Here is a 26,737-nt window from a genome sequence, read left to right as displayed (position 1 = left end):
TGTGACCAAGCTTTAATAACTTCCTGACTGATGTTTTTAGATGTTGCTTCAATATATCCACATAATTTCCCTTCCTCATGATGTCATCTATTTTGTGAAGTGCACCAGTCCCTCCTGCAGCAAAGCACCCCCACAACATGATGCTGCCACTCCCGTGCTTCACAGTTGGGATGGTATTCTTTGGCTTGCAAGCCTCTCCCTTTTTCCTCCAAACATAACGATGGTCATTATGGCCAAACAGTTTTACTGACTCCAACCTAAGTGTATGTAAACTTACGACTTCAACTCTATATAGCTAACATCATGTTTGATGAAAAAGTACTTGAAGGCGTTAGTATTTTCAGATATGACTGTGTCATCACAAATTATGTGCAACAATCATGACAAGGGATACCTACCTTGTCCCTATTTATATATTTCCTTCAATCAGGGCTGTGTTTGAGGGGAACAAGATGTATTGGGCTGTCAAATTCAGACAAACGTCAGATTGCTTTGACCCAACAGAGCCGTTCAACTAAGAGGGAAATGATTGGTTGAGGTTGACAGATAAATTAATTTAGCTAGTTATGACGGAGGAGGTTCAGAGGCGGTGATGAGTAACCTAGCCTGAAAGACCTAGCTGAAGACTTGAATTTTTGTATTTATTTAACCTTTATTTAACTAGGCAAGTCAGCTCCCCAAGCTAATGCCTAGCCCTAGGCTTTAGTTTACCGGGCTAACACAGTCGTGTAGCAGAGACAGGCAGTGGACATGGAGTTGAACCCACTAGGGAGGAGGGTTATAATAATCAACTTTTGTCTTTTAATGTCCAGTTCGTTGTGTTATGACCACTTTACATACAGTAACCTTGAGGTGTGAAATGTAACGTCTGTCTCTCTGGATGATTAGAGGTGTAACTTCCAACTCGACTCCCGGCGGCTTTTGGTCCCCAGCAGGCAGTCTTGGCTCCGGCCTAAAGCCTCTCTCACTGTCTCACTATTCCTCAAATATTTTCTCTGCTCAACCAACCAAAATATCATGGAATACACCTCTGTCTTGGCACCTCCTGTAGCCTTTCTTTGCTCATCTACTTCAATAGCATGGAATACACTTCTGTGACCATCTCACTATCTCTCTATTAACCATTTCAGACAGAAGATGTGGTATGTTACCTGTAAAAAATGTATGTCAACGTTTATATTACCCCCTTTCAAACAGACCGTTATTTATCTCACTATCTCAAGGCATTGACATCTGCTGGTCAGCTCAAACTGCATGAAATACACTACCAACATCCTGAATACAGACATGGGTCATTGCTCCTATAGCCTCTCTCACAATATCTCAACTATCTGGTGAGACACTCAAACAGCATGGGATACACCTCTGTGTACCAAACCAACACTCTGAACACAGACATGGGTCGAATTGTTATTCGTTAACCATTAATCAATTGATAGGTGAAAGCAAGGCTTTTTCCTCAATGCATGTGTAAGATTAAACCGTGACGTACTAGGTGCCAGTTTCCCATGGGTGTGGGTAATTGAGATAAAGCTATGAGCTATATAAAGCTCAATTAGATCTGACTTGTGAAATTCAACATGATTTGCAGTCAATAGACAAACAATACTTTTGGATCACAACACCCCCTGATACACATCCACCAGATCATCGGGCTTCAATGCAAATCGGGAAGAGTCAGTGGAAATTGCATCCATTCAAATCGAATCCAGTTTTATTGGTCGCATAAGAACATTTGCGGATGTTATCACAGGTGTAACGAAACGCTTTTCTTTCTACTTCCAACAGTGCAGTAATGCCTAGCAATAATAATAAAAAAATACAAAATACAATACACACATACTCATAAAAATACATAAAAATAAGAAAATATCGGCGACCAGAATAAATATATATACATATAATGGTTTGTTTTGTATGTAAACATTATTAAAGTGACCAGTGTTCAATGAAGAATTTGTTCTTAACTGAATTGCCTAGTTAAGTAAAGGTTAAGGTGCAGGGTAGAGTATCGGGTGGTAGCCAGCTAGAACAGTGACTAAGGCTAGTGGTGACTGTTTAACAGTCTGATGGCCTGGAGATAGAAGCTGTTCCTCAGTCTCTCGGCCCCGGCTTTGATATACCTATACTGTCTCCGCCTTCTAGATGGTGGCGGGTGAACAGGCCTTGGCTCGGGTGGCTGAGGACCTTGATGATCTTCTTGGCCTTCCTGTGACACCGGGTGCTGTAGATGTCCTGGTGGGCATCACCCAGAGATGCATTGGGCTGACCATACCACCCTGCAGTTACAGATGGTGCAATTGCCATACCAGGCGGTGATACAGCCTGACAGGATGCTCTCAATGCTCTCAATGGTGCAGCTGTAGAAGGTTCTTAGGGGCCAAGCTGAATTTCTTCAGCCTCCTGAGGTTGAAGAGGTGCTGTTGCTCCTTCTTCACCACGCTGTCTGTGTGAAGGGACCATTTCAGGTTGTCAGTGATGTGCACGCCGAGGAACTTAAAGTTTTTGACCCGCTCCACTGCGGCCCCGTCGATGTGAATGGGGGCATGCTCTCTCTGCTGTTTCCTAAAGTACCAGATCAGCTCCTTCGTTTTGTTGACGTTGAGGGAGAGGTTATTTTCCTGGCACCACTCCGCCAAAGCTCTAACCTCCTTCCTGTAGGCTGTCTTGTTGTTGTTGGTAATCAGGCCTACCACTGCTGTGTCGTCAGCAAACTTGATGATTGAGTTGGAGACGTGCTTGGCCACGCAGTCATTGGTGAACAGGGAGTACAGGAGGGGGCTGAGCACGTACCCCTGTCCCCCATGTTGAGGATCAGCATGGCAGAGGTGTTGTTGCCTACCTTCACCACTTGGGGTCTGTCCGTCAGGAATTCCAGGACTCAATTGCACAGGTAGGGGTTCAGACCTAGGGCCCTGAGCTTAGTGATGAGCTTGGAGAGCACTATGGTGTTGAAGGCTGAGCTGTAGTCGATGAACAACATTTTTACATAGGTATTTCCTTTGTCCAGGTGGGATAGGGCAGTGTGCAATGCAATGGTGATTGCGTCGTCCATGGATCTGTTGGGGCAATATGGGAATTGTAGTGGGTCTAGGGTGTCAGGTAAGGTGGAGGTGATATGGTCCTTAACTAGCCTCTCAAAGCACTTCATGATGACAGAAGTGAGTGCTACGGGTCAATAGTTTTGGGAAGAGTCAACAGATCATCATCACTAACCTAACAGTTTTTTCTTATTAGCTATTTCCTTTGTGAAGTTGACCACTACAGTTAAATAGATGGATGAGAAATTACATTTACATTTTAGTCATTCAGCAGATGCTCTTATCCAGAGCGACTTACAAAATGCATACATTTCATACATTTTTTTCTCCGTACTGGTCCCCCGTGGGAATCAAACCCACAACCCTGGCGTTGCAAACACCATGCTCTACCAACTGAGCCACACGAGAAATCTAGTATTGGAGCTCCAACTACTGGTTGAAAAAAGATCTATGAAAAGATTATGGTTTATTAATTAAATTACTGCTTAGAATGCTTAGAAAACATAATTACTGTCTTATTTCTCCAGACAAATGAGATTGAGCCTGGCTTGAGACAGACTACCCAGTAATTTGAGCCTCTGGTGCTGATGAAAGCAGACTAATTATCTAACAGTGGAAAGGGTCTGTTGACTCTATTGTGGTGCTTATTGATCTGTTGATCTAGCAGAGTTAAGTCCATCTAATGATTTAATTGGTGTCTGCAAAGCCTAGTCCTAGAGCAACAGACCACACTATACAATATGTTCTGAGGAATAATAGACCAACTTGATTTAATGAGTGACCAACATACTAATACTGTAGCCTATTGAGTGTAAGGAAATGCAAATTGAAAAAATATGTTAAAAGAACTGCCATTGGAAATAGTGAGGTTTATGGTTAGTTAAAGGTAATGTTTGTATTTTGATTTTTTGACAGATTTGTGTTTGACTTGGATCTCTACAGCACAGGTATTGCCTCCTTGACTCTAATCTAGGCCCTCCTAGAGAAAAGACTACAATTAAGTTTTACTGTCTTCTTCATAAACCTAGTAATACTACTTTTATGTGGATTATTCTATAGGTTTAAGGTAGCTTCCTATATCAATCTATTATATAATTGATTATAAAGCCAAACAATCCATTTCATTTGAGTCGTCGGGGAGAATAGAATTGTGGGGCAGTGAAAGGAACGCTGGAAAGTCAGGAGAACCGCGCGCATATTGTCTGTGAGCCTCAGTATAAAGAGCCGCAGTGTTGCCTCTTTTTCTCACATCAACTGCAGGCATCGGTTTAGGACTAAACCGCACGTCGGAATAGGCTACAGTGCGTTTACGTGACCGAGGACCGTTTTTCTTTGGGGTTTCGCGTGTTTTACTCATTTTCTTTGAAGTCTTTTGTTCTATACCGTTACAAATATGAAGGAAAGGAGAAATACGCAGCCGTTGGTGGTGAGATGTAAACTGGTTCTTGTTGGCGATGTTCAATGCGGAAAAACGGCGATTTTGCAAGTCCTCGCGAAGGATTGCTATCCAGAGGTATGCGAATATTTGCAATACTGACATTTTAAGATACAAAGCATAAATGTTCTGCAGAGCATCCATATTGATTTAGTACATGCCTCTGTGGGTTTGATGAGCCTAATACATGTTTTTGTAAAGTTCGAAATATATTCTAATTGCTAATGGATTAATTTCCGCTTCAGCTAGAGGCTGCTATAGCTGCTACACGATGCGCATTTCCAAGAATTCCGTTTTCACGTTGGATTATATCAACTTTTCTAAACCATATATAATCATGCATATAAACCATATATCATCATGCATAATTATTCCCCCATTCATTTAAATTGTTCATTTTATTCACTTTTTCCACTTTTTTTTATTATATCCCATGCATATAGGGACAGAAATGATTTACTGCATAATTGCTTATTGGACCAGCCTACCAATTAGTTACACTCAAATTTGTACTATTTTCACATTAGAGAGCTTCCTTTCATGTAGGTCCTAATTATGAAATGATAAATTCCATGAGGAGTAGCAGATTGTTGAGGTTATGTTGCTTCTCTCCGTAGACGTATGTGCCCACGGTGTTTGAGAACTACACCGCGTGTCTGGAACTGGAGGAACAGCGTGTCGAGCTCAGTCTGTGGGACACGTCAGGTAACAACACCCTTCATCCTACATCATCCCTCCTTTCTCTCCATCCGATATCCTCTCCTCTAACCATCTCACCCGCTATATGACCTGCGTCACAGTGGCCTGAAGTATTCGCTCTCAGGGCCGGCCTTTAGCTCTTTCTTTTGACTGTGTTGAACATTGATCCATTACTGACATGACTTACTATATCATAGCAACGCCTGAAAGCACAGCACATCCAGTGTTATTATGTGGCAGCACAATATTGATGTATGTGTAGTGTGTTCGACGACATGGAATCCTGGTCGTGTAGCTTACTGACACTAGCCTACAGTATGGGTTTTCAAAACCTCTCCTCGGGGAACCCCATCCTTTCCATGTAATTTAACTTTTCCAGAGCTAGCAAACCTGATTTAACTTCTCAACTAATTATACACTGATTATGTGAATCAGGTGAGTGAGTTCAGGGCTACAACTACATTTTGAAATGTCTGGGGGTCCGAGGAGAGGTTTTAAAACCACTGGCATAATATATGTTGTGCTAACTGAGTCTGTACCCTGTGGCCTACAGTGTGTTATTATGCTAACTATGTTAGGCTAACTGAGTGGAGCATGGGGTCATGGTGTTGGTGTAAAACCTCCCCAGGGCCCTCCACTGTAAAACCACTGACCTGAAAACAAACGACTAACTGATAACCTTGATATACCCTGCCAAGCTGCACCTGTTCATACCCCCCCCCCCCCCCCCCCCCCCACACACACACACTGCTGCCCTCCCTCCCTGATACACACACACACACCACCCTCCCTCACTGACACACATCATGATGATCCACACATCTAGCCTAGATACAGTACCTGGATCTCATTCTATACACAGATCTCATTCTATACTCCCCCCACTCTAGATATACAGATACCACTGTAGGCTACTCTAGATATACAGATACCACTGTAGGCTACTCTAGATATACAGATACCACTGTAGGCTACGCTAAATATACATATAGCACTGTAGGCTACTCTAGATATACAGATACCACTGTAGGCTACGCTAGATATACAGATACCACTGTAGGCTACTCTAGATATACAGATACCACTGTAGGCTACTCTAGATATACAGATACCACTGTAGGCTACGCTAGATATACAGATACCACTGTAGGCTACTCTAGATATACAGATATCACTGTAGGCTACTCTAGATATACAGATATCACTGTAGGCTACTCTAGATATACAGATACCACTGTAGGCTACTCTAGATATACAGATACCACTGTAGGCTACTCTAGATATACAGATAACACTGTAGGCTACTCTAGATATACAGATACCACTGTAGACTACTCTAGATATGCAGATACCACTGTAGGCTACTCTAGATATGCAGATACCACTGTAGGCTACTCTAGATATACAGATACCACTGTAGGCTACGCTAGATATACAGATACCACTGTAGGCTACGCTAGATATACAGATACCACTGTAGGCTACGCTAGATATACAGATACCACTGTAGGCTACGCTAGATATACAGATACCACTGTAAGCTACTCTAGATATACAGATACCACTGTAGGCTACGCTAGATATACAGATACCACTGTAGGCTACGCTAGATATACAGATACCACTGTAGGCTACTCTAGATATACAGATACCACTGTAGGCTACTCTAGATATACAGATACCACTGTAGGCTACTCTAGATATACATAAAGCACTGTAGGCTACTCTAGATATACAGATACCACTGTAGGCTACTCTAGATATACAGATACCACTGTAGGCTACTCTAGATATACAGATACCACTGTAGGCTACTCTAGATATACAGATACCACTGTAGGCTACGCTAGATATACAGATACCACTGTAGGCTACTCTAGATATACAGATACCACTGTAGGCTACGCTAGATATACAGATACCACTGTAGGCTACTCTAGATATACAGATACCACTGTAGGCTACTCTAGATATACAGATACCACTGTAGGCTACTCTAGATATACAGATACCACTGTAGGCTACGCTAGATATACAGATACCACTGTAGGCTACTCTAGATATACAGATACCACTGTAGGCTACGCTAGATATACAGATACCACTGTAGGCTACTCTAGATATACAGATACCACTGTAGGCTACTCTAGATATACAGATACCACTGTAGGCTACGCTAGATATACAGATACCACTGTAGGCTACTCTAGATATACAGATATCACTGTAGGCTACTCTAGATATACAGATACCACTGTAGGCTACTCTAGATATACAGATACCACTGTAGGCTACGCTGGATATACAGATACCACTGTAGGCTACGCTAAATATACATATAGCACTGTAGGCTACTCTAGATATACATATAGCACTGTAGGCTACGCTAGATATACATATAGCACTGTAGGCTACGCTAAATATACATATAGCACTGTAGGCTACTCTAGATATACAGATAGCACTGTAGGCTACTCTAGATATACAGATACCACTGTAGGCTACTCTAGATATACAGATACCACTGTAGGCTACTCTAGATATACAGATACCACTGTAGGCTACTCTAGATATACAGATACCACTGTAGGCTACTCTAGATATACAGATACCACTGTAGGCTACTCTAGATATACAGATACCACTGTAGGCTACTCTAGATATGACAGATACCACTGTAGGCTACTCTAGATATACAGATACCACTGTAGGCTACTCTAGATATACAGATACCACTGTAGGCTACTGCTAGATATACAGATACCACTGTAGGCTACGCTAGATATACAGATACCACTGTAGGCTACGCTAGATATACAGATACCACTGTAGGCTACGCTAGATATACAGATACCACTGTAGGCTACGCTAGATATACAGATACCACTGTAGGCTACGCTAGATATACAGATACCACTGTAGGCTACTCTAGATATACAGATATCACTGTAGGCTACTCTAGATATACAGATACCACTGTAGGCTACTCTAGATATACATAAAGCACTGTAGGCTACGCTAGATATACAGATACCACTGTAGGCTACGCTAGATATACATATACCACTGTAGGCTACGCTAGATATACAGATACCACTGTAAGCTACTCTAGATATACAGATACCACTGTAGGCTACGCTAGATATACAGATACCACTGTAGGCTACGCTAGATATACAGATACCACTGTAGGCTACTCTAGATATACAGATACCACTGTAGGCTACGCTAGATATACAGATACCACTGTAGGCTACTCTAGATATACATATAGCACTGTAGACTACGCTAGATATACATATACCACTGTAGGCTACTCTAGATATGCAGATACCACTGTAGGCTACTCTAGATATGCAGATACCACTGTAGGCTACTCTAGATATGCAGATACCACTGTAGGCTACTGCTAGATATACAGATACCACTGTAGGCTACTCTAGATATACAGATACCACTGTAGGCTACTCTAGATATACAGATACCACTGTAGGCTACTCTAGATATACAGATACCACTGTAGGCTACGCTAGATATACAGATACGCACTGGTAGGCTACTCTAGATATACAGATACCACTGGAGGCTACTCTAGATATACAGGTACCACTGTAGGCTACTCTAGATATACAGATACCACTGTAGGCTACTCTAGATATACAGATACAACTGTAGGCTACTCTAGATATACATATAGCACTGTAGGCTACTCTAGATATACATATAGCACTGTAGGCTACGCTAGATATACATATAGCACTGTAGGCTACGCTAAATATACATATAGCACTGTAGGCTACTCCAGATATACAGATAGCACTGTAGGCTACTCTAGATATACAGATAGCACTGTAGGCTACTCTAGATATACAGATACCACTGTAGGCTACTCTAGATATACAGATACCACTGTAGGCTACTCTAGATATACAGATACCACTGTAGGCTACTCTAGATATACAGATACCACTGTAGGCTACTCTAGATATGCAGATACCACTGTAGGCTACTCTAGATATGCAGATACCACTGTAGGCTACTCTAGATATGCAGATACCACTGTAGGCTACGCTAGATATACAGATACCACTGTAGGCTACGCTAGATATACAGATACCACTGTAGGCTACGCTAGATATACAGATACCACTGTAGGCTACGCTAGATATACAGATACCACTGTAGGCTACTCTAGATATACAGATATCACTGTAGGCTACTCTAGATATACAGATACCACTGTAGGCTACTCTAGATATACATAAAGCACTGTAGGCTACGCTAGATATACAGATACCACTGTAGGCTACTCTAGATATACATATAGCACTGTAGACTACGCTAGATATACATATACCACTGTAGGCTACGCTAGATATACAGATACCACTGTAAGCTACTCTAGATATACAGATACCACTGTAGGCTACGCTAGATATACAGATACCACTGTAGGCTACTCAAGATATACAGATACCACTGTAGGCTACTCTAGATATACAGATACCACTGTAGGCTACGCTAGATATACAGATACCACTGTAGGCTACTCTAGATATACATATAGCACTGTAGACTACGCTAGATATACATATACCACTGTAGGCTACTCTAGATATGCAGATACCACTGTAGGCTACTCTAGATATGCAGATACCACTGTAGGCTACTCTAGATATACAGATACCACTGTAGGCTACTCTAGATATACAGATACCACTGTAGGCTACTCTAGATATACAGATACCACTGTAGGCTACTCTAGATATACAGATACCACTGTAGGCTACTCTAGATATACAGATACCACTGGAGGCTACGCTAGATATACAGATACCACTGGAGGCTACTCTAGATATACAGATACCACTGGAGGCTACTCTAGATATACAGGTACCACTGTAGGCTACTCTAGATATACAGATACCACTGTAGGCTACTCTAGATATACAGATACAACTGTAGGCTACTCTAGATATACATATAGCACTGTAGGCTACTCTAGATATACATATAGCACTGTAGGCTACGCTAGATATACATATAGCACTGTAGGCTACGCTAAATATACATATAGCACTGTAGGCTACTCCAGATATACAGATAGCACTGTAGGCTACTCTAGATATACAGATAGCACTGTAGGCTACTCTAGATATACAGATAGCACTGTAGGCTACTCTAGATATACAGATACCACTGTAGGCTACTCTAGATATGCAGATACCACTGTAGGCTACTCTAGATATGCAGATACCACTGTAGGCTACGCTAGATATGCAGATACCACTGTAGGCTACGCTAGATATGCAGATACCACTGTAAGCTACTCTAGATATACAGATACCACTGTAGGCTACGCTAGATATACAGATACCACTGTAGGCTACTCAAGATATACAGATATCACTGTAGGCTACTCTAGATATACAGATACCACTGTAGGCTACTCTAGATATACATAAAGCACTGTAGGCTACGCTAGATATACAGATACCACTGTAGGCTACTCTAGATATACATATAGCACTGTAGACTACGCTAGATATACATATACCACTGTAGGCTACTCTAGATATGCAGATACCACTCTAGGCTACTCTAGATATACAGATACCACTGTAGGCTACTCTAGATATACACATACCACTGTAGGCTACTCTAGATATACACATACCACTGTAGGCTACGCTAGATATACAGATACCACTGGAGGCTACTCTAGATATACAGGTACCACTGGAGGCTACTCTAGATATACAGGTACCACTGTAGGCTACTCTAGATATACAGGTACCACTGTAGGCTACTCTAGATATACAGGTACCACTGTAGGCTACTCTAGATATACAGATACAACTGTAGGCTACTCTAGATATACAGATACCACTGTAGACTACTCTAGATATGTGTTAGCGACAGTGGGTCAGGATGGCTTATGATTAGCAGAATCAGTATGGTTTGGCCGTCAGCATACTGTAACAACTTAATCTTACCTTAATGTTATTTACATGGATCATCATGATCAACCTATAGCCTATATCTCATTCCATACTCAGATACCCTACTCTAGATATGTGTCTGTTGGCTACAGTAGGCCAGTGTGGCTGAGCCTGTGACTATTAATATGTATTACTACCCTTTGGCTGCATTCATAGTGGATATTGTGAATCCTTTATATAAGAGACCCCACTTGGAGCCTATATAAAGTCATGTTTACCACCGCCATCGTCGTCCACTCTGCATGTGTTGTCCCCATGAACAGAATGAAACGTAAAAATAGTGAATGTAATTTGTTTCAGTGCAAATCTCTGGTTCTTTTTTTAATCCGAGCCCTGGCCTCTGATCTGATTGGTCGGACTGAGTGGCACAGTGCCCGTTGATGGGCAGAGGGCAGAAGTAGGGAGGTGTTAGTGGGAAGAGCCAGTGGATTTGGCAGAGGGAGGTATCAGAAGGTTTTTGGAGCAGATGAGAAACTCAGTGAGATATGGTAGTTATGTAGCAGCCTATGGCCTGCATTTCAACCACCCAAACACTGAAATCATGGCTAAAGCGACTTTAAAAACTATTCTAAGGTGCTACTGCACATCAAGTCCCATTTTAAAATGCCTGCCAAATTAATCCTTAAGAGGGTATTGACGCACCCGTGCATAATAAAGATAATAAAAAAATCAATGCATGGGCTGTGTCGCAATCCATCACATCGTGCTTACACTACCGGTCAAAGGTTTTAGAAAAAATTCAAATTGTTATTTTTTTTACTATTTTCTACATTGTAGAATTACAACTATGAAATAACACATTTGGAATCATGTAGTAATCCAAAAAGTTTTATACAAATCAAAATCAATTTTATATTTGAGATTCTTCAGATAGCCACCCTTTGCCTTGATGACAGCTTTTAACACTCTTGGCATTCTCTCAACCAGCTTCACATGGAATGCTTTTCCAACAGTCTTGAAGGAGTTCCCACATATGCTGAGCAATTGTTGGCTGCTTTTCCTTCGCTCTGTGAGCCGACTCATCCCAAACCATCTCAATTTGGTTGAGGTCGGGGGATTGTGTAGCCCAGGTCATCTGGTGCAGCGCTCCATCCCTCCCCTTCTTGGTAAAATAGAAAGATGAGACTCTCACGAACATGATGGTGTTCTCCAGGTCGGCTGAAGGCAACCCAAACAAATTAATGGAAGTATGGAGGTAGTATTGTGGCAACAAAAATAAGGGGTTAAATATCTGTCGTCGCCCCCCCCAAAAACCTTTTTCCTGATCTTTCTTATATTTCCTAGATATAAGACAGATGCTTCAAAATCTTATTCGTTATGATTTATTTTTTGACTGTCTTTTTTGCCCTTTATGAATGTGTTATTCAATGCGTTTCTATGGGGATAGTAGTAAAGGCAAACTTAAATATTTTATGAAATACTTGTTAAAACATATTTTTTTGAATACCTACTAAAATTAAATAGCTAAATTATCCATGGTATGAACATGTCAACACAATTCCATATGTTAGCTTAGTAGAAACCCCCCCCCCCCAACGGCTTAGACTTTAAAAAAATAATCGAAGAAAATGACCGTCTGTTCTCTCTTTCTCTCTCCCCCGCCCTCACTCTCCCGCCCTTGCTCTCCCCCTCTTTCTCTCTCCATCCCCCTCTTCTTTGTCTCTTTGTGACTGACAGCAGCCAGTGTCCATATTGAAAACATAATGTCGGCCAGATAACTAACACACTGTAATGTCATGGTCGTGTCAGGCAGTTCTGCCTAACTGATGGTCATCATGCCTCATGCATGCCACAGAGTGACCCCATAACTGTAATATGTTATAATTGTATGAGCTCTACTGCTGCTGCTGTGGCCATAGATGTATAATTACTAGAAAGGGAAACCATTCAATTGACTTGAATAGGAATCACTGTTCTAGTAATTATATTTCTATGCCAGCCTGACGCTCTCTCTCTGAGTGAGTCTCTCCTCATTAGTTATGCTCCTCTCCATTGATTGGACTGATCTCATCATTGGGTTTCGTGGCAGCTCTCTCCGACGGTTCTCTGGGATTTACTGGCTAAAATCAATCCGTTGGTTTTAATCAGTACGCTAGACCGTTCGGCATGCAAGAGAGAGAGAGAGGGGTGGAAGAGGGACTGGGTCTGCCTGACACTTAGCTCCACACACACACACACACACACACACACACACACACACACACAGTGGCTGTAACTCATGAAAAGTAAATTATGATCTACAGTGTTTGGTGTTAGATTGTTTCAGAGTGATTGAGGGTCTTTTAAATGGACTTCCTGATACCAGGCTTTGTATTGTCAAGATATATTATAAGATGATTAGGCTAACCTGCATACACTACATTGATATATGCATCTATATTACAGTACACAGACATTTAGCTGATGAGACAATCTGCATTATGCTAGTAAAACATTCCAAGACCATTAAGAAATTAAAGAAAATATCAAATGATTCTATTCATGTATTATAACACATTCATAGGGAAGCAGGGGATATGGGGAATGAGTCAGGGTTTAGGTGAATCCCATTGCAATTCAGGAAGTAAACTGAAATGCCAATTCTCCTCATTGAAAATGAATTCAAATTTCAGTTTAGATAGGGAAGTGACTGAATTTAAATGGAATTGACCACAACTCTGAAATGTGTCAAGGCTTACTCCTATGATGTCAGGGTGGATACTAATCATTTCCAATGGACATTGGATGGGGATGGGTTGTTTTAGGATTGGATGGGCATGGGTTGTTTTAGGATTGGATGGGCATGGGTTGTTTTAGGATTGGATGGGTGTAACAGTGTAGGTTCCGTCCCTCTCTTCGCCCCAACCCGGGCTCGAACCAGGGACCCTTGCACACATCAACAACTGACACCCCACGAAGCATCGTTACCCATCGCGCCACAAAAGCCGCGGCCCTTGCAACGCAAGGGGCAACCCTACTTCAAGTCTCAGAGCGAGTGACGTCACCGATTGAAACGCTATTAGCGCGCACCACCGCTAACTAACTAGCCATTTCACATCGGTTACATGGGCATGGGTTGTTTTAGGATTGGATGGGCATGGGTTGTTTTAGGATTGGATGGGCATGGGTTGTTTTAGGATTGGATGGTCATGGGTTGTTTTAGGATTGGATGGGTTGTTTTAGGATTGGATGGGCATGGGTTGTTTTAGGATTGGATGGGCATGGGTTGTTTTAGGATTGGATGGGCATGGGTTGTTTTAGGATTGGATGGGTTGTTTTAGGATTGGATGGGCATGGGTTGTTTTAGGATTCCCGAACTGCAGCCCTTAGGGGTGGATATGTCAGGATGGTTACATCCCAAAACCCAGTGAGTTATTCCAGCTCTCAGTCTGCATCATTAATCTGCCTGACCTTCGGAATGTCCTCTTTTCCTCTTTCTAAATGAATTGGAGGGTAATGACGTGGATTCTTAGGCATAACCACGAAGGAACTCACTCTTTGATTTAATATAGTACACCCCAAAGTAGACTGTCTCTGCCCCTCGCCCACCTGGATGTAATCCTAAACATCCAAATATTCACACTAGTATACCTTTTAGAATTTATGCCCAATGCGTTGCTTAGTAGTAGGCTAGTGTGGATATTGGGACAGGCCAGTCCAATTCCACTATCCCTTCGTCCTTCCATCCCACTTCCACAACACTGGCCCACTTTCCACCTCTACTGATTGAGTTCAGTCCTAGCCATGACAGGAATGGTGATACCGTTTTAGTTTTCTTTTCTTCTTTTTCTCTTTTTTTCCTCTTCTTCTTTCTACTGAATCCTCCCCGTCTATGTTTCATGCATCGGGAAGTATCCATCTGTACACGGGGAAAGAGGGAGGAGCAGAGTGGAGGAGAGGAAAGTGAAGTTGTGAGCGAGAGAGAGAACACGTGGCTCGTAGTTAGGATCTGTGCTTTCAGTGGTTGGGTCGGCTCTCTCACGACGTCTGGAGAAGAGTTAACCATCTCAAGGGGCAACGTTAATGTATAGCAATCTTCTGACATGTGCAAAATCGGACAACCTGAGCACTCCACTGTACAGTGTTGTATGGCTGTGGTGGCATTGTCAGCCTGTAGCAGAGGAGAAGCCTGTAAAAGAGCGGAGGAAAAGTGCCTCTTCTGTGAAGGATTAATGGTAGTGGAGGTCTCACTGTGATCTGCCACTGACAGCCACACTCCTTCCCTCTTCTCTCCCTTCTTCCCTCTCCTCCTTCCTCTCCCTCCCTCCCTCCTGCAGCTACCTAGGCTATAGCTCAGCGGCTAACACAGTCTTGCTACATACAAGAAATCTGTGTTCAAACCCCAGTTGGTCATAACAGCAGGTCATTCCTAAGGACATGTGTGTGTGTCCCCCCCCCCCCCTGCTCATCCCTCTTCTGCTGAGTAATTTGCCCGTATTTCATTGAAATGGCTCCCCAGCCACCTGTTTGCATCCTGTCCATCGATCTCTGCATTTAAATCAGTGGCCATTTAATGCAGAGTCACACGCTGGGCTCCTCGGTCCGTGACTGCCCTTCTCTTCCCCGACACACCCACGCCTCACACACACACACTCACCTCTTAATCTTCTTTGGGAGGCAGAGGGATGCTCGGCTAGCCACCTCCATGCAGACGCTGACGGACACACTGATCACGATAATGAGAATCGGCCTTTGTCCCTGCCTTTGAACTGCCTTAATTAATTGGTCTGATGTTATTAGTGTGTCTGACTGTTTCTTAATGCCATAATGTAAATTATAATATAGTAATGATAATGTAATATCTATATTTATGACACACACCACACCACACACACACTCATTCATTCATACTACACACACATCACATCTGCTGCTGTCAAACTCTTAGTATGATTGCTGAATATTGCACATTTTAATCACTTTCCCCCCAAATCTCCCTTTCCCCAAAACACATGTAAATATTGGACTATAAATTGTGGCTTCCTGTATTATACTTATGCTAAAATGTTTATTATATTCTACTGAGCCATTTACTTTATGTTCGTATTCTTATCTTTTATTATTTCTTATTGCATTGTCGAGAGGGAACGTGCAAGTAGGCATTTCGTTGGGCGATATATACCATGTATCTCCTCTACATACGACTTGAAACTCGAACTGTTTTTCCACCTCCTGTGGAAAAACAGCGCAAGTCGATGCGCATGATCTGTCTGATATTGTTTCGGTAGCTCAAAGTACGTGCTCTCCATCACTCAATGGTCAGGAGTGAGCTGAGGAAACCTCATTAAGATGAAAGCCGTAGCCTTTTCTAAAGGCGTAGCTGCAGACGGAAGAGTTTCGGGATGCAACAAGCTAGTCCTGTCGTTCCTCTACAGTAGCTACACAGAACATCAAGCTACTCAGATATTCTACCACAGCTTGTCATTATTCCAAACACGACTCACAGCAGCTGGCTAATTCAATTGTACCCTTTGATAATGTGGAGAATCATTAACTATTTATGGACTGATCTATATGAACACACGCCCATGTTCTTTGTGCTCTTTTGAAGGCAGTGGTACAGTATCCTTTTTCTGTGTTTTTCTGTACATCACATTGTACATATATTAGCTTGGATAAATGTAATATGTAATGAACGGTGCCGTCATCGGCTAGTGTGGTGTGTATATATATATATATATATATATATAGCCGTAAGGGGAAATATAGATTGATTATACCCATTAGCTGCCCATTGGAACAAGGTTATCCCTTCGTGCCTCTCGTTTTCCCTTTGATTAGACTAAGATATGAGAATCACCTTTCACTGATGCCAAATATAACCAATAAACAAAGTGAACGAGAGACTCAAGTAACCAAGGGGGGTGTGTGTGTGCGTGGTGTGCATGCTTGACTGTGTGTGTGTGTGTGTGTGAGCCCTCATACATGTGTGCAGGCGTTTTCATGCATGTGTGTGCGCCTCAACATTGTTTTAACAGAGGAATGTGTAGAGCAGGAAGCAGGGTAGGTGGGTGGGCAGTAAGGCACAGCAGTGTGTTTGCGGGATGTGTAAAATGATTGATTGGCAGTTGCGGCCAGCCTTTAAGGAGGGGTGGGAGGAATGCCTTATGCAGATGGAGGATTCCAAGGCTGTTGCTGTGGTAACGGCAGAGGGACTGGAGGTATTGCGCCGTGCTGAGTGGGGGGAGGACAAGGGGGCGTTTAGAGGGGAGAGAGAGAGAGAGAGAGAGAGGGGGAAGTGGTTGCTTAAGGATTCCGAGCACATGAGTAGGAGCATCTGCCTGCTCTGCTGCCCCCAGCCAGCCTCACTGTTCTGTTCCACTTGCCTAATCCACTGCTAAAAAAGATCATTGTGGATTTAGTGCCTTGGTTGTCCTCTTCTCCCCCTCTGAAAGACCAATAGGGGAGAGGATGAGAGGGAAAAGAGAGGAAAGGGACAGCATTGCTCAGCTCAGTATGAGAAGTGATATCCCCCAGAGATAATCCCTGATCTCTGTCCGCTCTTTCTCTCACACACACTCTTTCTTTCTCTCGCTCTCTTTCCCTCCTCTCTCTCTCTCTCTCTCTCTCTCTCTCTCCCCCCCCCCCCCCCCCGCTCTCTCTCTCTACTACACCGAACTACAGGTTGTTTGTTCTATTAAATATGATGTCAACTTTCTGCATTATATTTAGAAAAGAAAACAGTCTACCATATTTTACCCTCGATAGTGTTTGTGGCGGTTGTTTGACAAAGTCTTTTTTTGTCTTTCATTGGACGCTCTCCATTTAAGCATTTGCTTCATGTTGTCTTGGACGCCTGTTAACAAGTGTCTCTCCTCTCCTCTAGGTTCTCCCTACTATGACAACGTGAGGCCTCTCTGTTATAGTGACTCTGACGCGGTGCTCCTTTGTTTCGACATCAGCCGCCCAGACATTTTCGACTGTGGGCTTAAGAAGGTAATGGTTCCCATCTCTCACTTATGTCTGTTTTTTTAACTCTGTTTATTCAGTTTTACACACATAATAAGACAACACAATAAACAATATAAATAATATATGCAAGTAGAACATTTAAAAAAAAATATATATATATATATATAAAGATACTGTATTTTAGACAAGTTAAACACACTGGGCAGAAGGGTACAGAGGTTAAAGGGCAATCTGTAGTAAACAGACACTGGATAGGGGTGGAGAAATGCAACCACTCACACTCACAGACAGTCATGGCCATAGACTGACCATCCACTGGACCAAATTAAAGTTTACAATTTTTTTTCAAATATAATTTTTCTATTTTATATAATAGAAAAGGCATGTGGTAATGAGGTATCAGGGTTGGAGATAAACAAAAGGAGGTTGTCAGCATATGGCGAGACTTTCTGCTCTAAGCCCGTCCTGAGTATACCTCATTAGACCGCAGTGCAACGGCAAGGGGCTCGATTGCCAAAGCAAATAACAATGGGGAGAGTGGACAACCCTGTCTGGATCTGCGGTGCAAGGGAAAATAGTCAGAGAACAAGTTGTTAGTCCGTACTGAAGCCATGGGAGAGAAATAAATACTATTTTTCCACGCAATGAATTTGGGACCAAAGCCAAATCTATAAAGGGCGACTGTTAGGTAGTCCCACTCAACACGGTCAAAAGCTTTTTCCGCATCGAGCGAGACCACCACCTCTGGGTCCCCCAACCCTGGGGTATACAGTATATTTATAAGGCATCTAATATTGAAAAACAAATACCTATTTCTCATAAAGCCAGTATGGTCAGAGTGCATTACTTGGTGCAGCGAGCCTTCCATATGGATGGCTAAGGACTAGGATTTTGTAATCACAGTTTAAAAGCGAGATTGGGTGATAAGATCCACATTCCAGGGGATCTTTGTTTTTCTTTAATAGTAATGAAATTGAAGCCTGATAAAGACTAGGCAGTAGCTTTGATGAATTAAGGCAGTCTGCAAATAATGGAGACAGGAATGGGCAAAGCAGACCGGAAAACATCCTGTAAAATTTGTTTGGAAAACCGTCAGGACCTGGTGATTTACCACTTTTCATTGAGGACGCTGCAGTTGCAATCTCAGGTGTAAATGCTTCTTCTTAACCGTCATGGGAGTCTGTATCAATTGAAGGCATATTCAGAACATCGAAGAATGAATCAATCAGCAAAGGGTCTTGAAGAGATTCAGAGGTTTATAGCGCAGAGTAAAATTGTTTGAATTGATCTCTTTATGTATAACTGTGGTAGCGTCAGACAGGGTCCTTATTTGTGGGATTAAACGTGATGCCTCAGATTTACGGATCCGGTGTGCAAGGAATTTACTGGCCTTGTCGCCTTGCTCATACAATCTGTATCGAGCTCGTAAGAGTAATTGTTCAGCTTGTCTGGTAGAGAGCTCGTCAAATTCAGATTGGAGTAGCTGGCGTTCTTTATATAGATCAGAGGAAGGCTCTGTAGCGTACTTTTCATCCAATGTAGCTATGGCTTTGCTCAGGTCTCAAAGCCGCTGAGAGTGAGCTTTGTTTTTGGTGGCTGTGTAAGAACTAATTTGGCCACGTAGGTTTGCTTTGAGGGACTCCCATATGGAAGAGCAGGACATATCTGGGGTTGAATTAAATTCTAAGAATAAGGTAATTTCAGAAGAAATTAAATTGACAAACTCATCTGAGAGTAAAATGGAATTAAGACGCTGTTGATAACACATAGGCGGTTGCTGGGGAAACTATAGCTCAAGCACTAATGGTGAATGGTCAGAAAAAAACAATACTCTCATAAGAACACCTCTGAAGGTTTGGCAGAAGTTTTTTTGTCCAAAAAGAAGTCATCAATGCGGGAGTATGTTTGATGAACATAAGAAAAAAAGGAATACTGTCTATCTGTACGGTGTAGTAAACACCAGGCATCGCACTGCATATTTCTGAAGAAAATATGAAATAAGTAGAACACATTTAGATGGGCCTGAAGATCTTTGCGATGACTTGTCAAGAACTGGGGATATTGTACACTTGAAGTCCCCCCTAACATCAACGAATGGGAATCTAAATTGGGTATATCAGATTAAAAGATAGAATTTAAACTTATATCATCCCAACTGGGAGCATAAACACTAGCCAAAACAAGAGGGGTAGTAAACAGTTTACCAGTTACTATGGTGTATCGTCCCTTAGGATCAGGAATAACCTCAGAAGCAACAAAGGGAGTAGTTTTATCAACCAAAATGGCAGCAACTCTTGATTTACTATAAAAGTTAGAGTGGAACAGTTGACCAACCCAGTTCCTGCGAATCCTAAAGTGTTCACCAGTCCTCAAGTGAGTCTCTTGTAGAAATGCTAAATTTATGTTCAAACCCTTTAAATGTGTTGTTAGACACAGGGTTGTTAGCCACTTTGATGTTCCACAAAATGTACTTGATGGTATTATTTTGGCCACCCTGAGCACTCCCGTTATACAACCCTGTCATTAGAGCATAGAGTGGAAAAGCAATGAATACCCAAAAGTGTCAGGATAACTTGTCTCAGAGTAACAATGTACGGTGTAAGATATTTGGAAAAAATATGGAAAAAGAAACTAAAAGGAAGACAGAGTGACAACATTAGAACTGGACAATTCAACCTCCTTCCTCCTCCCATGCACCTCCCCCCACCCCAGACAATACCTCCCCAAATGAGGTACAACCCTAAATAGAACATGTTTTCTTTGCACAGTATGTCTTTGAGAGTGCGGTGTTAAACCCAAACCCATAGTCCTGCCCTGCAAAGTAACGCTCTGTGTTAGTGAATCAAGCAGCAAAAAAAGAGAAGGAAAATAAAAAGTTCATCCCCTGTGCAAACGAAATTAGGAAAGCACCACTTGTAGATGTATAAAATTATATTCCCAGTCTTATAACAGGTATTGAGAGAGAAAATAAATAGAATGTATTAAGGCTCTCAGCCAAAAACCTGTAATATGAAGTAAGCAAATCGTATTAGAACAACCCCAAAAAAATTTGACAACGTACAGTCAAGCCAACAAAATTACCTCTGTGCAACGTTGAACGTTTGTGGGTATAAATGACGTTAAAAAGGTTCAACGCTGAAGTGAAGACTCCCCAAAAACTTGTAGCCTCGGAACATTTACTGTTTACTGGGTCGAGGCAAACGGATGCGGTAAACAAATAACCGAAAATATTTCGGGGTCAATGAGACAATATGTAAACAAATTCAATAGGTCAATGAGACCGCATGGAAACAAACAAATTACGTAAACCCTTAATAAAATGAAATAAAAATGACTGAATGCTTTTAAGGCAAGCACACTGGATGACCAAAACATTCAATCACATCAACCCCCGAACTATACAGGAATAGTACAGTTATAACTAAACACAGTTATACCACAGGTGGGCTACTTACTTACTATCCACAGTTAGGAAGCAACAGTTGCTGATCTATGAGCAAGTTCAAGACTTCTTGATGTGGCGTTGAATGTGAGCCATAACCTCCTCCGGAGAATCAAAGGTGTAGTCTTTGAAAGCCATAGATGGGCCGGGAATCGCAGTCCGCACTTCATACCTGGATGGTCCCGTAGTAGTCGATTGGCCTGCCCGAAAGCTGCGCACTGCCTGGACACAGTGGGGGAGTAGTTGCCGTAAATAGAGAAGCTCTGTCCTTGAAAGCTCAGAGTGGTATTGCGGGCTTATCTGAGAATCTCCATTTTCTCATGGAAAAAGTGTACTCTAAGAATAATGTCACGGGGCCTCTCACTGTCCCGGGGCTTTGGGCGCAGTGACCGGTGGGCATGATCAATCAGGGGCTTCTCATCAATAGTGAGAACATCCTTCAGCAGCCCAGAGATGAAATCGACTCTGGGACCAATACCTGTCTCAGGTTATTGCGATGAGAAAATCCCTCTAAGCTCACACAGCTCTCCTGTACCTTTTTCAGATCCGCAGTCAGGTGTTTCACGTCAGCGTCCAGGGAGGTAGTCAGGTCAGAGACACTGGAAGCGGAGGTCTCCAGTGCTGCAATCGTCATGGTGTGCAACTTTTGAGTGATGTGATAGCTGGCACCGTCTCGTTTCGCAGGATAGTTAAATCTACTTTTAAAGTATCAGAAACCTCTTGTATTCGGGCCTCAATCGTAGCAACTATCTCCATTTTCATTTCAACTATCTCCGAGCGTAGTAGCTTGATGCCCTCGAATGTTCATTTCAGCGCCACCAGGCAAAGCTGCACCCCCGAGTAAAGTGCTAGTCTCAGGGCCCTCAGTCTCAGGACAGGGCGGTGATAAAAATGGGTCTTGTAGGCCGGGTTTTCTCAAGTCATGTTTTTGGCCTCGTCGACATGCTGACATTTGAAAGCAAAGCTGTCTTGGGTATTACAGAAAGGGATCACCAAACTAATATTTCGCACATGTGCGCCTCTAGCGGGCGTGAGATTGACATGCTGACTCCAGGAATATCCGCCAGAGAATTGAATGTTCATTTCTCTACCATAAGCCGCCTCCAACGTCGTTTTATAAAATATGGCGAAACGTCCAACCGGCCTCACAACCGCAGACCACGTGTAACCACGGCAGCACAGGACCTCCACATCCGGCTTCTTCACCTGCGGGATCGTCTGAGACCAGCTATCCGGACAGCTGATTAAATTGAGGAGTATTTCTGTCTGTAATAAAGTCCTTTTGTGGGGAAAAACTCATTTTGATTGGCTGGGCCTGGCTCCCCATTGTGTGGGCCTGGCTCCAAAGTGGGTGGGCCTATTCCCTCCCATGGCTACGCTCTTGTCCAGTCATGTGAAATCCATAGATTAGGGACTAACTCATTTATTTCAATTTACTGATTTCCTTATATGAACTGTAACTTAATAAAATAGTTGAAATTGTTGAATGTAGCCTCATACATCATAAACTAATAGGCCAAAAGTATGTGGACACCCCTTCAAATGAGTGGATTCGGCTATTTCAGCCACACCCGTTGCTGACAGGTGTATAAAAACGAGCACACAGGCATTCAATATCCATAGACAAACATTGGCAGTAGAATGGCCCATACTGAAGAGCTCAGTTGCTTAAACATGGCTCTGTCATAGGATGCCACTTTTCTAACAAGTCAGTTCGTCAAATTTCTGCTCTGCTGGAGCTGCCCCGGTCAACTGTAAGTGCTGTTATTGTTAACTGGAAAAGTCTAGGAGCAACAACGGCTCAGCCACGAAGTGGTAGGCAACACAAGCTCACAGAATGGGACCACTGAGTGCTGAAACGCATAGCGCACGTACAAATAGTCTGTTCTCAGTTGCTACACTCACTACTGAGTTCCAAACTGCCTTGTCAGCTCAAGAACTGTTCATTTGGAGCTTCGTGAAATGAGTTTCCATGGCTGAGCAGCCGCACACAAGCCTAAGATCACCATGTGCAATGCCAAGCGTCGACTGGAGTGGTGTAAATAGTGTCCAAATACTTTTGATGTCTCCAGCCATCAGGCTAAAATAATCTGGCTGTTATTGGGGTTTTCACAACTTGATATTCAAAACAGAGGCAATATATTGTTGCTATCTAGTTTATAGCTAGTTTATGTACTTCATAAGGCAGGTACATTTGTAATTTGGGAGACCTATCTATAGAATTAAGAATTATAATACTAGAATGGGTATAACCTTCTTATGATGTCCCCAAAGGTCAGCCATTTTGGTAAGGGAGTTGATCAACCAGTGCTGTGATAATATATTGTGTAAAACAATGAATATGAAGATTATCTGCACTGTTTGTTAGCTAGCTATAGCCAGCCAGTTTTAGAGGAATGATCAGTGTTGCCAACAATGTTTCAGTGAGATCCGCTATTGGCTTGATTTGTCGCTAGAAGTCATTAGATGTCGTTTTGCCGTTGATGTGATGACACCCCACCAATTTTCCTTGCTGAGCGTTTTTGCCTCCCCTCTCCTGTCGAACACCCCCTCCCCTTGTGCTTCTGCCTGTGTGCGGCTGTTGCTGTGACTTCTGTTGCAGAGACAGCTTCTCCCGCTCTCGTTTGCAGCATAATTGAGTGGGAAAAGTTGCAAAATGCTATCAAAACCATAGAAACTCTCTTTGTCAAACCTCTCCAAAGGCAGCCTGAAAGTAGCTGAATTTGTCGCTCGAATCTTTTACCAATAAAAGTCACTGGAGGGGTCTGAAAATGCAGTAAATATAGCGACTAAGTTGCTAAGTTGTCAACTCTGGGAATGATAACATACATTTTCCAAATGAACTGCCAATATTCCACTGGCTGAAATCAGCTGATGTGACTTAGACACGTTGTAAATGAAACCAGTACTGATATTGTATCATATAACACTCACAGCTTTCCAAGAAAACACACATTTATTTTAGTGGCTATTTATTCAGAAGATTGGTATAAAATTCATATAAACTATATTTATAACTCTACAACAGTAATTTGGGTTGACAATATTTATATTTATGAAATATCACATGCCTTGCTGTTATTTTCCTGCATAAGTAAAAGCAGGAAATGCATCACCTATGCCTCTACTGCCATTCATTACAATTAGGAATTAATTCAGGATCTCTCTATCTGGACCTAACCCTAATCCTGACTTGTTCATTATGACTATGTGTGAGTAAATATCTGCTCTGTTGTCTTTCCAGTGGAAGACAGAGATCCTAGATTTCTGCCCCAGCACACGCATTCTTCTAATTGGCTGTAAGACCGACCTGCGCACTGACGTCTGCACCCTGATGGAGCTGTCCAATCAGAAACAGGTCCCCATCACCCATGAGCAGGTGAGACTGAGATCGCGCACAACACACACATACACACATTACACACACACACACACACACTGGGTCTGTTCAGGAGGGTACGATGTTCTTGATAGAGCCGTTGTATCTGTTGTATGGAACAGAACAAAGTCTCACCCACTCTCTCTTCTCTGCCCCCCTCCTACCTCCTACCTCAGGGTTCCTCCATGGCCAAGCAGCTAGGTGCTGAGGCCTACCTGGAGTGTTCAGCGTTCACCTCAGAGAAGAGTATCCACAGTGTGTTCCGGACGGCCGCTCTTGCTTGCATCAACAAGCTCCAGCCGCTCCCCAAGACCAGCCCCACCCGACGCCTCTCGAAGAGACTCCTCCACCTCCCCAGCCGCTCCGAGCTGCTCTCCTCTACCTTCAAGAAGGAGAAGACCAAGAGCTGCTCCGTCATGTGAGTGGAGACCCAGGGCGGGGGGTGTCACTCCCCTCCCACACGCTGCTCCGATTCCCCAGAACCTCTGACTGTTTGGTTCGGGGAAGGGGGGGAGGGGGGGGTTCATAACGATGGCTTAATGAAGAGAAGGCTCTTCTTCCATGTTGAATCCTTCCTCACCCCCCCTCAAAGTGAAATCAATTCAGAACAAGTGGACACCTTGCTGTCCACTTTGTCCTGAAGTACTCTTCAGTGCATATCTCATATTTTTCAGTACTGTATCTTGGCTTTTTGATCATCAGCTATCCATTGTTCTAACTTGTTACAGTAACGGTATGCAACCATGATGGTGTGACATCACTACTATTTAGGCACATGTTGATTTGTCCAAATTGGAAAATGTGCAACGTGTGACAAAGTTATGACTTTGTGAAGAAAAAATGCCTCTCAAGAAAATGTATTGCCTATTTTTCAAAAACAAATCTAGCATGAAAATATATCAGACATTACTGAACATTGTATCCCTCCTACACTGCAGAGTGGGAACTATAGGGTGTAGCAACGTGAGCAAATCGGTGGTCTCCCAAATGGGTTTTGGGCTCTTCTTGATTTAGGCCCAACGAGGGCTGATTGAGAGAGGAGTGTTTGATTTGACCACAGCGAGAATAGAGGGCCATTACAGTGTCATTGTCTCGGCCGTGATAAGAGCAGCAGGTCTAGACAGACAGGCAGGGAGGGAGGGAGGCAGAGACACAGACAGACAGACAGACAGGCAGACCGACAGACAGGCAGACGCCAGGCTAGACTGTGTAGCGTGAGCCATCCGCGCTCTTCTAGGCTCTCAGTCAGTGGAGTACCAGGCTAAAGAGGCAATGTACAGAACAGATAGATAATGGAGCTTTGGGATAAGCAAAGAAAATAGGGAAGTAAACAAAACAACAAGTAAATGTACTGGAGTGCTAGAAATCCAGTTGTCTCCCATCATTTGATAAAGAGGAAACCACTTCCAGGGAGTGGGGTATTGTTCTTCCCTGGGCCATAGACACAACATGGTTTAATGTAGATCTGTCAGGAGATCTGGGAACTTGCGTATTGCAATGGATACCAGGTCAATGTTGAAAATCCCCTGAGATGATTCTTTAAAGGACTGTCTGTTTGCAACTACAATAGGCTGCTTAAAAACTGTCAGGATGAATCCACTGGGGAAATGGGATTTCCAGTTTACAGACCTACTACAGGAGAAATAAAGTGTTTCAGTACCACATTATTAGTATTTTGATCAGTGTTTCAGCTAAATTCATCTAGCAGCTTTAGGCCTGAAACCAGATATAAAGCATGTAGAACAGATAATGTAGCTATATATTTAGTAATTAGATCAACTTTGATAACTAACAGTCACCTAAATAAAAACTAGACAGTCAGGAAGAATCAAATATTCCAGAAATGTC

General features: G+C 42.7%; 1 protein-coding gene across 1 annotated transcript; it reads left to right on the top strand.

Annotated features, from left to right (window-relative positions):
- The first annotated feature begins 4,290 nt into the window (after window positions 1-4,290).
- Window positions 4,291-25,429, top strand: rnd1b (Rho family GTPase 1b). Its single transcript, XM_014135775.3, has 5 exons — window positions 4,291-4,554; window positions 5,094-5,181; window positions 17,983-18,092; window positions 24,755-24,889; window positions 25,066-25,429. Exons 1-5 carry the CDS (start codon window positions 4,435-4,437, stop codon window positions 25,309-25,311), a joined length of 699 nt encoding a protein of 232 aa, XP_013991250.1. The 5' UTR covers window positions 4,291-4,434; the 3' UTR covers window positions 25,312-25,429.
- Window positions 25,430-26,737: the final 1,308 nt, after the last annotated feature.

Source organism: Salmo salar, chromosome 13, assembly GCF_965601325.2.
Source record: "Salmo salar chromosome 13, fSalSal1, whole genome shotgun sequence".
NCBI lineage: Eukaryota > Metazoa > Chordata > Actinopteri > Salmoniformes > Salmonidae > Salmo > Salmo salar.
Note: the sequence above shows the minus strand (reverse complement) of the source record. Positions and strands in the feature narration are given on the sequence as shown.

Bases quoted from the DNA above. Each gene is read 5' to 3' on its own strand.
- rnd1b (XM_014135775.3), top strand. From the start codon at position 4,435: ATGAAGGAAAGGAGAAATACGCAGCCGTTGGTGGTGAGATGTAAACTG. The intron at 4,555-5,093 runs GTATGCGAATAT...TTCTCTCCGTAG, and splicing joins CGAAGGATTGCTATCCAGAG to ACGTATGTGCCCACGGTGTT. The intron at 24,890-25,065 runs GTGAGACTGAGA...CTCCTACCTCAG, and splicing joins TCCCCATCACCCATGAGCAG to GGTTCCTCCATGGCCAAGCA.